Source organism: Sinocyclocheilus anshuiensis, unplaced genomic scaffold (genome assembly GCF_001515605.1).
Source record: "Sinocyclocheilus anshuiensis isolate Anshui unplaced genomic scaffold, SAMN03320099.WGS_v1.1 scaffold528, whole genome shotgun sequence".
In the NCBI taxonomy this organism is placed as follows: domain Eukaryota; kingdom Metazoa; phylum Chordata; class Actinopteri; order Cypriniformes; family Cyprinidae; genus Sinocyclocheilus; species Sinocyclocheilus anshuiensis.
In genome coordinates, this window is record NW_015558590.1 from 651,854 (window position 1) to 667,746 (window position 15,893).

Here is a 15,893-nt window from a genome sequence, read left to right on the forward strand (position 1 = left end):
GGCATTTGTTGCATCCAGTGGGGACATAATTACGGATTATAATGATTTATGCTGTCTTTTTACGCGTTGCGTTGCATCGCGCCGCGTAAACATAAAACCATGTCTGCATTTGTGATCGGAGAAATGACAAACAACAAGCGCTATTCCACACTGCTCAAAACTCACGTTTGAATCGTCAGTGGCAAATCCTTTAAATATGAAAACGTACTTACAGTCTGTGTTTGCAACTTCACAGATCTTCTTTATGCACCAAGAGCTTGTAAAACTACAAAGAGAAAGGAACAATTGAAATCGCATCATATGACCCCTTTAATTAGCTATTCAGATACAGTTAATTTGAATAACCTCAATGTGAAAATGTGCATTTCAAAACATCTACATATTAACAAAAAATTTAACTGCAACTTCACAGAAGTGCAGTAAGCACTAAAAATGATTGAACTGACTATTTATTGATTAACTAAATTAAAATCCTCTTGAGATCTTCGCCGGAAATGAACAAACCCATTAATTACCACCACAATGTATGCAGACAAGAGCAAAAGCACTTAACCCATAAATGTATGCATTTGTTTGTCCTTGACTAGTCCTAGAAAGTGAACAATTACGAAATAGCACTCAAGGGACTGTACATGATATTCACTCAAGCTCATTAGGCCTATAAAGTGTAAATATAGATTTATCTGTGATAGAGTAATGCTAGTGTGTTTATACGGAAATAAAAGGTATGCACATGTGTATGAAAGATGTTGGTTGCTGCCTTAAACCTCTCAGCTTGTATAATAACCATTTAAGGCAGTTGATCCCAAAGTGAACTATTCCTTATGAAAGCAAATCGTTATTTACTCCCTCTCGTGTTGTTCCAAACTCATATGACTGTCTATTTCAAATGCACCACTGTATTTTGAGTTAGTGCTTAACTGATGTCAGTAACAAATATCAATGACCTCAAGCTAAAGCTCTTCTTTTATGAGCAGAGCTGATGGCTGCTAAAGCGTTAATCAATGAACTCTTCATTAGAGACTGAGCTCAGTCAATACATGAATACAGCTGAACACTTAATCAAATGAATTGATCATTGCAATTAGGTGTGCTCTTAGCTTTAGATTTGTAAATTGCATTTAATCGTATTTACTTTCAGAATATAAAATAACGCAATTAAGTCTAATTAAGTGTCTTTTTATTTTAAGTATAGGCCTATATTCTGGTGATTTGGTGCCCATCTGAAGTTTCCAGCAAACATTCGGTTCAGATTAAATGTCAGATTTTGTTCGCAGATGGATCTGTGGCGCCCTCTAGTGCCAATCAACACACATGGCACAGCTTCACACTGTTTACATGCCCTTAACTTTGAATGAATGATTGAATGAATGAAAGCAAAACAAAAATTGCATAATTTATTCACCTGGCATTGTTCTAAACCTGTATGAGTTTCTTTCTTCTATTTTCGGAAACCAAACATTTAAATTTTGCAACCAAAACAGATGTTAACTATTTTATGGTCACCAAGGTTAAAGCTATACAAGTAAAACGTATAAAGCTAATGTTTTGAAACGTTATTGCATTGCAAAGTTATTGTAATATATTAAATTGACATGTTTTCTATTTTCCTACAAATTAAAAAAAGACATTAAAAATAATATAATTTTTTGACTGCTAGTATATAAATTCACCTCAAAATGTAATTTATTCTGAAGTAAATCTGTTTTGTAGTGTTATGAATTTGAAACAGTCAAGCTGAATTAAAATTGAATTTTTTTTTCTAGACTTGACTCGTGAAAAATTGGAATATTGTATCTCAGGGTTGCCACCTGTAATGTTTTTACATGTTCCTTGTGTTTTTGTATATATTCAACAGAAAACACACCGGGACACTGGGGAATGTGGGTAAAAGCTTCTAAAGCAGCTGTGACTTTTATTTTGTACAGGGTAATTTCACATGTATTTTACAGTCTTTATTACAAAATTATTTACACAAATCAAACTATTATTGATTCACTGTAGATTTGAGGCACGGACGTATGAATTGTGTACATAAAGCAATCCAATGCTTCCCTCTGGTTTCCAGCAAACAGCTTGACCGGCCATCAAATTATGTATTATTATCTGAATCACTCCAGTGGACATTTCATTAATACGTGTTTTAAGAAATACTGCTGAAAGGTGCATCTGTGCAACCAAAACAAACATATTCTACATCCACCAGCGGTCATTACAATCACAACAACCAGCTTCATAAGAATCACTAGGATAGTCTATGGGAAAGTTGATCAGGACACAAATATGAACACAAAGAGTCAGTGATTTCATGCATAGAAAAAGACGGCCACATGAAAGATTAAAACAAAAAAGAGAGATCAAAACATCCATGTGACACTAAAAATATTTGATAGAATAGATTCACAGTGTAAAACATCAGACGATTCTGAAGATGTACTTCTTTTTCAAGGTCGACAAACAGGCTATCAAGCCAATAAGTTCTTGTATACGTGGCCATAGTTATGATGGTTGAACTTGAGATTACGGTTATTTAACAGAAGGCAAATGCAAATTAAAAGTCACGTTCTGTTACATGAAAAACTTGTTCACTTCAAACTCAACATGCAAGATTCTGAATTGTTTGCAGAGTCCAAATAATCCTGTGAAAATGCATTATGAATGCTATGGGCCAGTAAAAAACAAGCATTTATAGGCATTAGTACATTAGTACACTGAGTAATAAATGTCTTTAAAACCATTCAAATACAAACAGAATAAAACGCTGACGAAAAAGCTACAAAACTGACCTAATGACCATAACCGTGTGTTATGTGTGAATAAATCAAAAGGACATTAGTCAGCGTAGATGCTCCATTTAATTTGAACTTAATGAAAAAGTTTTGTGAAAATTACAATAGGACAACATTGAACAGACTTTCACTAAATTAAACGCAACATCTACCCTGACCGTAAGCTTCTCCTTTACTGCAGGACAAAACAGAGAGGAAATGAACAGTTCCTCACTATATAACCACCAGTACAAGCTCAGAATAAGAGATGAATTAAATATGTCTGTTTGGAATGACAACACTAGAGAAACAAGATCATGTCACTAAATGAACAACTTTTATGATGCACAGAGCAATTTGTTGTCGCAACAATGCGAGAACAGACAGGATCTATGCCACTTTCCTTTTAAACGGTAAAAAAGCGTAAGAGATGGCTCCAACTTGCAAGATTGTCTCTTTTCGAACGCATGAGCCAACCGACTTAAAGGCAGATTCTAATGTTAAACAGCAGCAAAATCGTGTGGATATTCGCTGGCAAAAGAAAGAAACTCAAAGTTCACCACACAGATCAACCCCAGCATGTTGTTTGTTGCTTAAGCAGCAGCTTAAGTCAAACTGTTAGTACGCAACATAATATTATTAAAATTGTCTGATTCGTACAAAGACGTTTAAGAAATGCAAACTCTTAACTTTTTTTTTTTTTACTTATATGAACAGCTGTCCAAACCATGCTCTTGTTTAGGTACTAACATTTAAAAAAATTTATCATATGGAAGACACATGAATGAAAGATGCATGTGTCTTTTTCTTTTATTTGATGCTTGCCAAAACTGTACTATAATTCACTGGTGCGGCAATGACACCATATATTATTTCAATGGACAATGAACTGAAATGTTTGATGGGTACATATATCTAGCACAAATGTGCATTGATCAGCCCAAAATTGAATGACGGCATGGCTGTACCATAGGCGCATCATGCATGTTTTTGCTCGATTTAAAATGGGGGAGGCTCCTGCCTCTGCATGCGTCTCTCGGCTGCGGCCGCCAGTCGTCTACGCCTCAAGGTCACTGAATCGGAGTCTTCATCCTCCATGGAGGGCATGGCATCATCAGTATCAATGGCAGGAGCATAGAACACATCTCCTTCATCAGACTTTTTGTGTAGATAACGTCTAACAAAGAGAGAACAGAGTGTTATATTAAAACTTAACTGGACCTAAAACAAAGCCTTGGGGCACTCCCACTGATCATTGAAGATACTGTAAAGCTTTTCACCATCTCTGACATATGACAGACCGGAAGTCATTTATTTTCAACAGAGCAGTACCAGTGCTGCGTGGATCAGAATTTTCTGACCCGATGTGAGCTTTGTTTGTGTTAAAATATTTGAACTTTTGCTGCTAGACCACCCAGCTGAATGTTACATAATCTAATCAGATAAAGATTTATTGGTGTTTTCCCACTAAAATGTTATTCTTCAAACACTATTTCTTTAAAAATGGGTGGTTATAAATAACTTTTTCCGAAACAATAATTAAATAATTTGTGACCTTTATTAGCACTAGAAAACCTGCTACTTCAAACGTATTGGTGGACATTTGTTTTGTGTGGATATACTGATAATTCATTCAACCACAGTGAATAAACAATGAAATTGAAATTTCTGTGCAAAGGCCACTAGGGGGTGAAATGCAGCAAAAAATGCGAATGACGATGGCAATTGTGAAAAGACGGCTTAACTGTTTCATGCAAAACAGAGCAAAGCAGTACAAGCTGTTCAGCTTACACTTGTTAAGAAGTTATAGTGAGACGCACCTGCGAGCTCTCTGGAGTAGCTCCTCCTTCCTCTGCATTAGCATCCTCTGTCTCTCATCTGCGGACTTGGAAAAGCGGCTCCCCCGCACCTCAAAGTCTTCCATCTCAGGGGCAGCGACCTCTGAACTGCTGCTGGCACCCGCTGAATCTTCAGGAGCAGTGTTTACCTGTATGGGTGTGCGCTCCACAGGCTAGAGGAGAGAAACATGCTTTTAAATTAGTTTCTATGCAAGCAATATATTATTTCAGCAGCTAATAAACACCTTTTGGTAGAGGTGTTAACCTCACCTGTGTTGGGAAAGGCACCTGAATCCGGCCCTCCAGGATGTTATCAGTGGTGACCTCAACAGAGCGAGTGAGCTGCAGATCCTGCAGGATCAGATGGTAAGGGACCTGTGGAAACATTTCCTGGATCTGATGGGCCTGTGAAATTCAAAGAAAGTCAGGTTTATAACATGTGGAGAACAGATGAGGCTGTTTGTAAACATGCTGGACGCCAGCAGAAGGACTCACCATGGCATTGAGCTGCGAGTTGTTGGCCTGTGCGATACTAAGGATGTTGGTGGTGTGCATGACCTCCACAGAGAAACTTGGTAGCCAACTGGCAATGCGCGACCCTGAGGGTGAACGAGTGGAGATTAATATGTCATATGATGCTTTAATCACCATAAGCCTATTTGTTTTAGAGGTTATTAAAAATAAGAATAATATATTTGGTGTATCCAATAATCGATGTTGTTATAATTTCTTTGATTTTCATATCCATGTATTAATTTATGATTTATTGATTTATTTACTCATTACTGTTACTCATTTGTGTTTATCTTTTATTTTTGTTTGATTTATGTTCATACTTAATATTTGTGGTATTCTCCAAAAATATGTGTGTTATACTGTACATATATATCTTCTTTACTGGTGTTTGTTAGATATTGGACATCATTCAACTACTGCCTGAGTAATAATGTTTCTCAGAATTAGTCATTAACACTTTTAGATGTTCTTTTCCAGAAACAGTGTTTTTGTAATATGTAAGATACGATATTTGAAAGTGCTAGTTTTGCTGTATTTGTTGTAAAGGTGTGAAATCCTTGTCTTGCCACACATCTATTTTTATCTGACTAGTCACGATGACTTAGCCTGACCTGACCTATGGTTGATACAACAACATATGACACAATAGATGAGTGACATAATGGATAAGTCTATTTGACCTTTTCTTATTAGATGTAAACACCACTTAAGGGGGAAGTAAGTTTCCTTCATATATTCCTTGTGCCCACTGTGATGGCTTACTTCTACTCTTTTTTTCTCCTTTCTTATGATTCTTTTGCTTTTCCCCTTTCCTTGCATTCTGCTTCCATCTTACTTCTTTTGGGCTTTTCTTCTGATATTCACTACTTCATCCCTTAAATATAACAATTTGGAATACTCTGCACTTTAGTATAAATTATTGAATAAAATTAGAATTAAACTTAAAACTTAAACTTACATCTTATTATAATTTTCATATTTACTTTATTATTTTATTATATTCATAAAATTGTATTTAATAAATTAGTTTGTCCTTATTTGAAAATTGATCTCTAACATAGCCAGATAGCCAGATAGCCGGATAGATGGATAGATGGATAGATAGATGGATAGATGGATAGATGGACGGATGGACGGATGGATAGATGGACGGATGGATGGATGGACGGATGGATGGATAGATAGATGGATAGACAGACGGATAGATAGACGGATGGATGGATGGACGGACGGATGAGATGGATGGATAGATAGATAGATGATAGATAGATAGACAGACGGATAGATAGATAGGTACTTTGTGCAGTCATGTAGTTTTGTATTTACTTTTTATTTTTTACCATCCATTTAAACAGGCTTTTTGCTACTGTACCAATAAGACTTCAGTAAGTAAATGTATGCTGCTATGATTGGCTAAACTTTGTTCAATGTTGTTTATCAGGGTGGATCAACTTGCTCAGCACTGAATGGGCATTATGTAAGTTAATGATAAGCATATGATAGTTGATAAGATTTTGGCAGTGACGTCTTAAACATGAAGATTTCTAAAGGAGCCACTGCTATAGCTAACTTTCAGTAAATGGTCTGGATTTTGTGTGAATATGTAAAGAAACGCCTCACCATCAAAGTGGAAGAAGTGGTTATGCTGGTTAAGGTGCGGTCGGGCCTCTGTTCCTGGTCCAGCAGCCAAGTTATCATCCAGCGGCTCCCTCTGGCCCTCCTCTCTCTCCCTCCCGCCTTCATTAATGTCCAGTGACATACGGCACGTGGGACAGGAGGTGTCCTGCTCCAGCCAAGAGCGCAGACAGGAACTGGACATAAACCATTAATGGTCAGATTAGCATTCAAATATTCCAGAACCAAAGTGCTGACAATAGCTGGTTATTGCTCACTTATGGAAAAGATGGCCACAGGGCAGCTTGCGTGCTGTAGTCATTGAATCCCAGCAGATGGCACAATCATCGTTATTAGCCAGCAGTTCATCAGGCGTTGCCACAGCAAACCTGCGCACAAGGAGAGGTGTTTATGTCAAGACACAAGGTCTGGTTTTTATCAGCCAATGGAGCAGTCTGCTCACTTCTGATTCATAATCTACATTAAATAACGCATTCAAACATATGATACACGTGAAGAATATGTTTAGAACTTTTTTGGCACTGTGGAAATTAAATATTTTCATGATAATTAAGTATATTTTAATAAATCAATAAGCCCCAAGAAGCCGTGGTTTACAGTGAATTTATAACAGCTAAGGGGGTTTACTCCGCTTCGCGTCGTACCTAACAACGCCTCTTAGCTTTTAAAAATTCACTGTAAACCACGGCTTCACGGGGCTTATTGCTTTTATTAAACGGTTATTCCATATACGTAGTAAGGTTTCACAAAATAAAACAGAGCAAATAAAGTGTAATGATATTAATAAAAACTGTATTCTTCCACCAAACAATGTAGTTCCTCAGAAACAGTTGTGGTTGCAACAAAGTGGTTGCCGAGCAACACAAAGTAAACAAAGGTGTGTGTTTGTAGAGTAATTTACAACAGCTTTGAACGCGGCTCAGCCAATCAGAATCAAGGACCGGAACTATCCGTTTTATAAACAATTATCTAATTTCAATATTAAAAAAAAAAAGTTCTCTAATATAGTAATGAAAATAATCCTGTCTGAACAATTTTTTTAAAATTAAAATCAGCATGAATTAAATATATTAAACAAATAGTAACATGATGTACAAGGGAACACACAAACAAACAAATACATTGTTCATCTGTTTTGGGAGTTGGTAAGATTTTTTTATATAAATTTCTTATGCTCACCAATGCTGTATTTATTTGATCAAAAATACAGGGAAAAACATGTGACTGAAATAAATTATATTCCAGTTTTAAATGTGCATCTGATTACAGATAGCCTGGGATTACACAAGGTTTGTATTTTAAAGAGAACCAGTTCGAAGGAAGAATAATTTTCTTTTAGGGTTAAAATAATTTCTCAATATGAAATTCGAATGGCATGACAATTAGAGATTAGACTGTACAGAAATTGAAATCTACATACACACTATATACACATAGTCATGCAATGCTGATGTTAACATTAACCATTTGAGAACAAAGTATAACAATAATAATAATGTACACGGTTTGATGTGATATGAGCTAACCGATCATTAGATTTAATCACCGTTGGAGCGTGATTTATTGTAATGCTTTTTTTCCTCAGTTGGTCAGAACAAACATGGCAGACTTGTTACTTGTTCAGATGACAATAACGCAATAGTACAAATTGCGCAAATAACTGCAATTGAAGGTTTTCAAACAGAGATGCAGCTTTAAAATTGAGTGTAATTAATTAATTCTAGTATGCTGATTTCAATATTTCTGTAGCAACCATGATACATTTGATTAAAAGAAAGAAAAAACAAATTCAGGAAAATACAACCTGGAGAATTAATCTCATTAAAACCAGTTAAACTCTGCGGACCCGGATACGGGTCCAAAATGACGTGTAGTCACACACATACAAAGCAGCTTATCAAAGGTAAAATCTCTTTTCAAAGTCCAGAGGTGATATCCTGTGCAAACTTCTGGTTTCTAGCCACAAGTTATCTACTTCAGCGACTTTACTTACCAGTTGTGCAATATAATTCACTGCCTGCAGGAATGCAGTTGTTTTATTAGTAAGTCTGAAAACATCAGGCTCCTCACCTGGACTCCATATTGTCAATAACACGCAAGTAGTTTTTATGGCGGCGAATTCTTCTCTGCACCTCGTGAAAGAGAAAGCGCAGCTGCATAAAGATCACAAGACTAGCCATGGACAACCAGATGTTCCCAAAGAGCTGCAAGGGAGTGAGAAACAACAATACATGATCATACAGATACTCTGAATTAGGGTTGTGCTGACAGACTTAAGTATCAGCGATATCACCTGCAGCTGATGCCTTTGACGATAGCAAGACGATTATTATTATTATCAGGCTAGTAATACTGTCTAATTTATATTATTAGGGCTTATTTGTTCCATTGTATTTCTTTTTCCGCGTTTTTACAGTGTCGTGCATTATAAGCAATCACACACGGTTCCGTTGAGTTTATGAATGCAGTGGCCAATCAGAGGCGTTCAGATGAGTCATCGATGAAACAGCAGAGTTTTGTTGTTTAGCTGTCGCGAATTCTCTCATCATAAACAACAAAGTGCAGATGCATGTGTGAGGCAAGTAGACAAGCCTTATTCATCATACAATGTAGACAGCTTCACTGATTATACGGGAGTGTTTTTTTAAATGCATAAACTCGCGCTAGACTGAAGTCAGCGATGTTCTTTGGTAATGTAAATGTTCTTTGCTCGCTTTCTGTTCGCTGCTGTTTGAATAACTGAGGACATGTAAGCTTTATAATTATAATAACTTACAGTGTTTCTATTACATTGCTATCATGTTAAATATAAATTAAGTCATTTTAAAAACATTAGGCTGATTTTAGCCTTACGCTGGAGTTGGTTCACTTTCCGGCAATGAGACTAAGCAGATCAATAATTAAACAAATCAGCACGATAATATCGTGTAACGCGATCTCATAGGCTGACGATTGAGCATATCGCCCAGCGCTACTCTGAATTATTCAAAAGCTCATCTAAAGGTCAAACACAGACGTGAGAAGAGAAAGAAATCACGGGTGACACTTGTATTTACTTGAGGATGTTTGAGACTGCCAAATCAAGGTCATAACTGTAAACAGCTGATCAGTGAATATTACGTCAGACTCAGGACTCTAATAAAAGTCGAATGAGTCCAATCAGGCCAGATTCATACATCGCTATGGGCCAGTCACACAGCCATGATAACCCTGTTTGTCCATTCTTGAGTATTTCTCTCACCAGCATATGGATGTGATGCATCAGGTCTAGGCAGAGGATGGCTAACTCCATGATGAAGTCTGTGTAGTAGATATGTGAGCTCTTGTTCTCCCAGGTTCCCTCATGGTTCAGGTCCCACAAGTGAATGGAATACCTGCAAATAACAGAACGAAACCTTCAGATTCATGCTTCTGCTCCCTCACGATGAAGAAATCTGACGGCGTTCTCAACAGAGCACGCACCGTATGATGACGTATCCTGTGCGCACTGTCACCAGCAAACACTGCAGGACAGGAGACAAGGTTTGGGGTTCATTCAGGATGCATTTGTCAAAAAGAGACGACCAAAATGCGGAAAAACAAATGAGAGAAACTATTCTTCTCTTTACGGTCACTTAAAAAGGTTTGCAAAGTGCTCTTACCTCGGCTGCCATGAAAGCGACAATGTGCATGCCGTGAAGATGCCCGACTAGAGCGCAGAGCACTGCTAGACCGCCACAGCACGCCAAAACAGACGCCAGCAGAGCCAACACTCGCACATGACTGCTCATCGGAGTAGTGGGAGAAAACGAGAGCTGCCACAGAGAATAACACAATATATACATACATGAATAAAGCACCAGGGAAAGGTGGAGGAAGGAGAGAAGGACGGAGGGAGCGAAGGTAAATAAGGTAGGGAGTAAATAAAAAAGTAGGGAAGCAAGGAAGTGAATAAGAAGGAAAGGGAAGGAAGAGTAGAGGAAGGAGAAAACGAAGGAAGAAGAGAAGGAAGCAAAAAAGAAAAGAAGAAGAGAAATGAGCAAGTAAGTAGAGAAGGTAGGAGCAAATGCAACATAAAGGAGGGAAGGAAGTAAGGAAGGAAACATGACAGAAGCAAGCAAGGAAGGAAGTAAATAAAAGCGAACAAAGGAGAGAAAGGAATGAAGAAAGGAAATAAGAGGGGAGGAAGGAGAGGAAGCAGGAAATAAAAACAGAAAATGCTGGGAGTAAATAAGAACGTAAAGGGAAGGAAGTAAAGAAGGAAACATGAAGGAAGTCAATAAAAAGGCAAGGAAAGGGGGAAGGAAGTTAGGGAAATTAAATAGGGAAAGTAAATAAGGATGTAAGATAGGAAGCATGAATGGAAAAGGGAAAGAAGAAATCTAGCAAGAAAGGCAGTAAATAAGAACGTAAGATAAAAGAGGGCAGGAAGTAAAGAAGGAAACATGAATGAAGCAAGGGGGAATAAATGAAAAAAGTAAAGGAGGAAAGAAAGGAAGGAAGGAAGGAAGAAGAAAAGGAAGTAGGAAGGAAGAAATGAAGGAAAGATCGAAAGGAAAGAGACAGCAAATAAGGGAAAAACATTAAGGAAGTAAACAAGGAAGCAAGAAAGGAAGCGTGAATGAGAGAAAGAGAGAGGGAAAAGATGCCAGTAAGATGTACCAGATGGAAATGAGGAAGTAAATAAGAAAGGAAGAAGACTAGCATGAACGGAGGAGAGAAAGAAGGAAATCAGGATGGAAGAGAGCAGATAAGGAAGTGAAGGACGGAAACATGAAGGAAGTAAGAAAGGAAGCCGGCAAGGAAAGAAGGAAGGTAGGTAATTAAATCAACTAATATTTTGAGCCATGAAAAACAAACATAAATGTCTTAAAGTCCCCCTGTAGTTAAAAATGTTATCCTTTAAAACTCATCTTTGATCATCAAAATTACATATTTAAATGTTTTTTCTTGTGAAAATAATTTTCTCATGCCTTAAAATAGCTTGAATGCAACTCTACACCCTTGCCTCATTTCCTATACATGGATCTATGAATATGCAAATTAGCCCCGCCTCCACTCGGTCACACACCAGCCAGCGCCTCCTGATCCACTGACTGAACTGTAGTAAACGCGATACAATGGCAAGAGTAAATATTGGTTTAATTAAGCCATATGAACCAGAAAGAAGCTGGTATGCTCAATGTAAGCAAGGAGACTGATGACTAGCTTCGTGAGGTAACATTATCTGTTTGCGCTGGTTCGTACACGGATAATGACTGATAAAACTGTTTTTACTAGCGGACAACTACAGTGGATACTGTAACATTCGTTAAAGTTACTTACTTGACAATGTTGTGTCCTCAAAATGCCTTGAAGACTCAAATGCAGCCAAGTTTGTGATTCCAAATGGCGCCGGCGATCATACGTGCGTGACGTGCGGAGGTGCGTCTGACTCCGGGCTACTTTTACACTGCTGCCGCGGGTTATTATTTAAGTCAGCGGTTCTAAATACAAATAAATAAGCGCTAACAGCACATGACATCGTGAAAATAGGCGGAAATATTAACAGTTAGCGAAATATCTACAGAAAAAATATAACTGTTACCAGATTAACCTGGCTGCCTTCTCACTAGACCCTCTGCTTTGCAGAACAGTTAATGATATGCTAAGGATAGGATCCCTTGACGCGATTGGTTATTGAGTTTTGTGACGTAGCAAAACAAAAAAGGCTGTTTCAAACCGCGTTTCTGTGACTGCCTTTGGGAAACTACAGTTTTAAGGAGAAAATACACAGCAATGGTGTTGATTAATAGATTGGCACATGGTTTGTCTAAAAGCATATTAAAAACACCACATAGACAAATTAACAACATAAAAAACTTGATTTTCACCACAGGGGGACTTTAACCGTACTCAGATTCTCCAAAAGATATCTTGCAATTTCAGAGTGAATTTTTTTTGTACTAATTTGGCAGTTAAAGCAAATGGTGATGTTTGTCAAAACAGGAAATTCTGAAAGTATGCCATGTAAAGCAGGCTAAACGGTTTCCTGAATTAATTTGTCTAATAGTACTGCTATAAATGAAAGCTTCCACTCGTCATGAACATTAGTGTTTATTGATGTGGTAAAGACGTTTTGCTCACATATTCAAAGCGGTCTTTGCAGAGCTGCACCATCAGATGAAGGAAGATGAGCACGGAGAACCACAGACACCACAGCACCACCTCCTCCACCCGCTGCACGTTCAGCACGCCGAAGATGAAGATGAACTTGTAGAAGACGAAGTTCCAGAACTTATCTTTCAGATGCTGTCAGACAGAGAAGAGTGCAAGAGCAGATTGACATCAACACATCAGTACAGTGGAAATCTTTAGTGCATGCAATATACCCTTTACATGTTGAACACTTGACATTTACAGGAACTTACAAAAGTTTTAATGTTTTTGAAAGAAGTCTCCTCTGCTCACCAAGGCTGCATTTATTTGATCAAAAATACAGTAAAAACATTAAAATTGTGAAATATTATTACAATTTAAAATAGCTGTGATCTATTTTAATATATTGTTAAAATGTAATGTATTCCTGTGATGCGCAGCTGTATTTTCAGCATCATTACTCCAGTCATCAGTGTCACATGATCTTCAGAAATCAGTTTAATATGCTGATTTGCTGCTCAAAAAACATTTATTATTTTTGTCAGTGTTGAAAAGTGATGATATTTTTGTGGAAACCATTATATATACTGTATATATATATTTACTTTATTTTTTTTTCTAGGAGTCCATGAAGAATGAAGATTGTCACAAAATTTATTTTATATTCAGTAAAAATTAATAAATATAAAGACATTTCAAAGGACTAAGCAACGGTAAAATACATATAGGAATTTTGTACTATCACTTTTGACCAACTTAATGCAACCTTGCCCAATAAAAGTATTAATTTCTTTAAAAAAATATTTTGATTATTTTTTGTCAGTATTTATTTATTTATTTTTAGATTATAGTCTTCTGTCAGTAACTACATCATTGATTTGAACGGTTATCTTCCCCCTTTCAATTTCTAAATCTAGCAAGACAATATATGAATAATAAACGTCTGTTTTAATATGTAAATCCTGGCATTATATTTGTTCAAATTGGCATTTCCATCGGCCACTAAAAACATATCCAACCATTAAAAACAACAAATTCAATTAAAAAAAACACCAACAGACTGACTATATGTCTCTATATGGAACTGACAAAGTAATTGAGGATGCTGTGATGTTATTATTATTATATATATATATTTTTTTTTATTATTTAAACCTGTTGCAGTAGAGAGACTGCACATTATTGCCTAATACAGTTGGATGCTTTATTGTCATTTGCAACAGTGTTGTCCTCATACACGACTCCTACCTGCTTCTCGCTGACTCTCAGCGGTCCAAACACGATGCACTGGATCACTTTAGCTATCAGCATGAGGATGCAGCACGCCGTGTTCACCATCACCTGCGGGAACATGACAGCTTCTTTAAAGAAGGTCACAGACCAAGCCTTGTGGGCTAGAAATCTACACCACAGGAGTCTCACGCACCCAGACGAAGAGACTGTCCGTGATGAGGTAGAGCAGCACATTAGTGGCCACACTCCCGGAGATGTCCAGCTTGATCTCCTCCTCAGATGTGCTGTGGGCGTCCTCTGGCAGTGCAGAGGAGTAGTCTCTGACTGTGCTGTAGGCACTTGACATGCTCCCGGCCAGCAGAACTGTGCTCAGGGCTGTGTATGTCTGCAAACTGGGCCAGGGGAAGCGCTCCAGAAACAGCAGAGGCATCCTGACAGCTTCTCAGCTTCGACTTTATCGGGGTAACTGGATCTTCTGGATGTTGAATCTGCTCTACCAGTCCCAGTGCAGAAGAAACCAGGTCACAGGTGTCCTTTTATAGATGACAACAAGTCCTTGGCAATCAAAGTTAAACTCAAATAAACCCTAGGATCTAAGAGCCCAACCAGAAAGGCTGGTTATATAAATACAGGCACTGCTCTGGAGTATCAACTCTTGTTGTAGCTACGTGTCCTTTTCTGTTTACATGCACGAGACTCTATAAACAAACTCAAAATACAATATATCGTTATGTATTACGTTTAAACCCTATTACGGCGAGTACAGTTTGATTCATAAAACCAATGTTTATATTTAAAGAGCATATGATTATTTTACATTAGCATGGACGCTAATCTGCTTTAGCTACGTAATGGTTAAAACACGACAAACAGTGTCATAGACTGATCAGACGGTCTTTAAATCCGTCCCGTGTTGCTCGACGATCAGTCTGATGTCTGCTTGGTTTAAATAAAACGGTGAAATATCATGTTTAGATCTGTTTCTCTGGCTGTTTCTGTCACTCATACCCGTTTCCGCTGCCTCTGACGTCACTCTGTGAACTTCCGGTGATCATGTGACAAAAGGCGGGCCTTCTCGTGTAAACAAATATGAAGCATTTAAATAGCACAAGCCATATTAGCCTTACAACACACAACCTCTATAACCAGTCAAGGTCTGTCAAAATAGCCTAGCTGTTATGTATTATTGTGTAGCTGTTTACACAACAGGTATTGAGACTAAAATAGCACTATGGTACTTCTCACACAAATAATGGACAATATTTGAACTAGAAGCTCATTGTAAGCTCACTATAGGGTTGAATTAAAATTTATAATTTTATGTATATATAAAAAAATGTGAAAGTATTTTATTTTTAAATACATTTTAAAACCATTGAAACTAATTTGTGTAGGCCTATATTCAAAAAATAAATAAATAAAATCATATACATATATATATTTTTTTTTCTTTCTTTTTTTTCTAGGAGTCCTTGAAGAATGAAGATGGTCACAAAATGTATTTAATGTTCAGAAAAAAAAATCATAAATACAAAGACATTTCAAAGGACTAAGCAAGAGTAAAAGTTTGAGAAACATATCTACTGAAATGCCAAACAGGTAACAGTTCTTTACAGTGAACACTCAGCAGATTCAAACATGGGACTGTGCTTTATATGCACAATGCTGTGTATTTCCGTCTTAATAATCCGTCTTAATAATCGTCTTATGATTATCATACATTTCAAGAATAGATTTTACATTTACAATCAAATTATTTCACAAGGATAATAAAAGGCATGTCTGG

General features: G+C 37.2%; 1 protein-coding gene across 1 annotated transcript; it reads right to left on the minus strand.

Annotated features, from left to right (window-relative positions):
* Positions 1-2,145: 2,145 nt before the first annotated feature.
* On the minus strand, positions 2,146-15,155 carry LOC107679970 (E3 ubiquitin-protein ligase AMFR-like). The gene is made up of 14 exons (XM_016475704.1): positions 15,116-15,155; positions 14,301-14,640; positions 14,123-14,215; positions 12,863-13,027; positions 10,399-10,551; positions 10,220-10,260; positions 9,999-10,131; positions 8,828-8,961; positions 7,015-7,125; positions 6,743-6,933; positions 5,102-5,205; positions 4,877-5,011; positions 4,589-4,779; positions 2,146-3,945 (listed from the first exon to the last, which is right to left on the minus strand). Exons 2-14 carry the CDS (start codon positions 14,535-14,537, stop codon positions 3,768-3,770), a joined length of 1,866 nt encoding a protein of 621 aa, XP_016331190.1. The 5' UTR covers positions 14,538-14,640; positions 15,116-15,155; the 3' UTR covers positions 2,146-3,767.
* Positions 15,156-15,893: the final 738 nt, after the last annotated feature.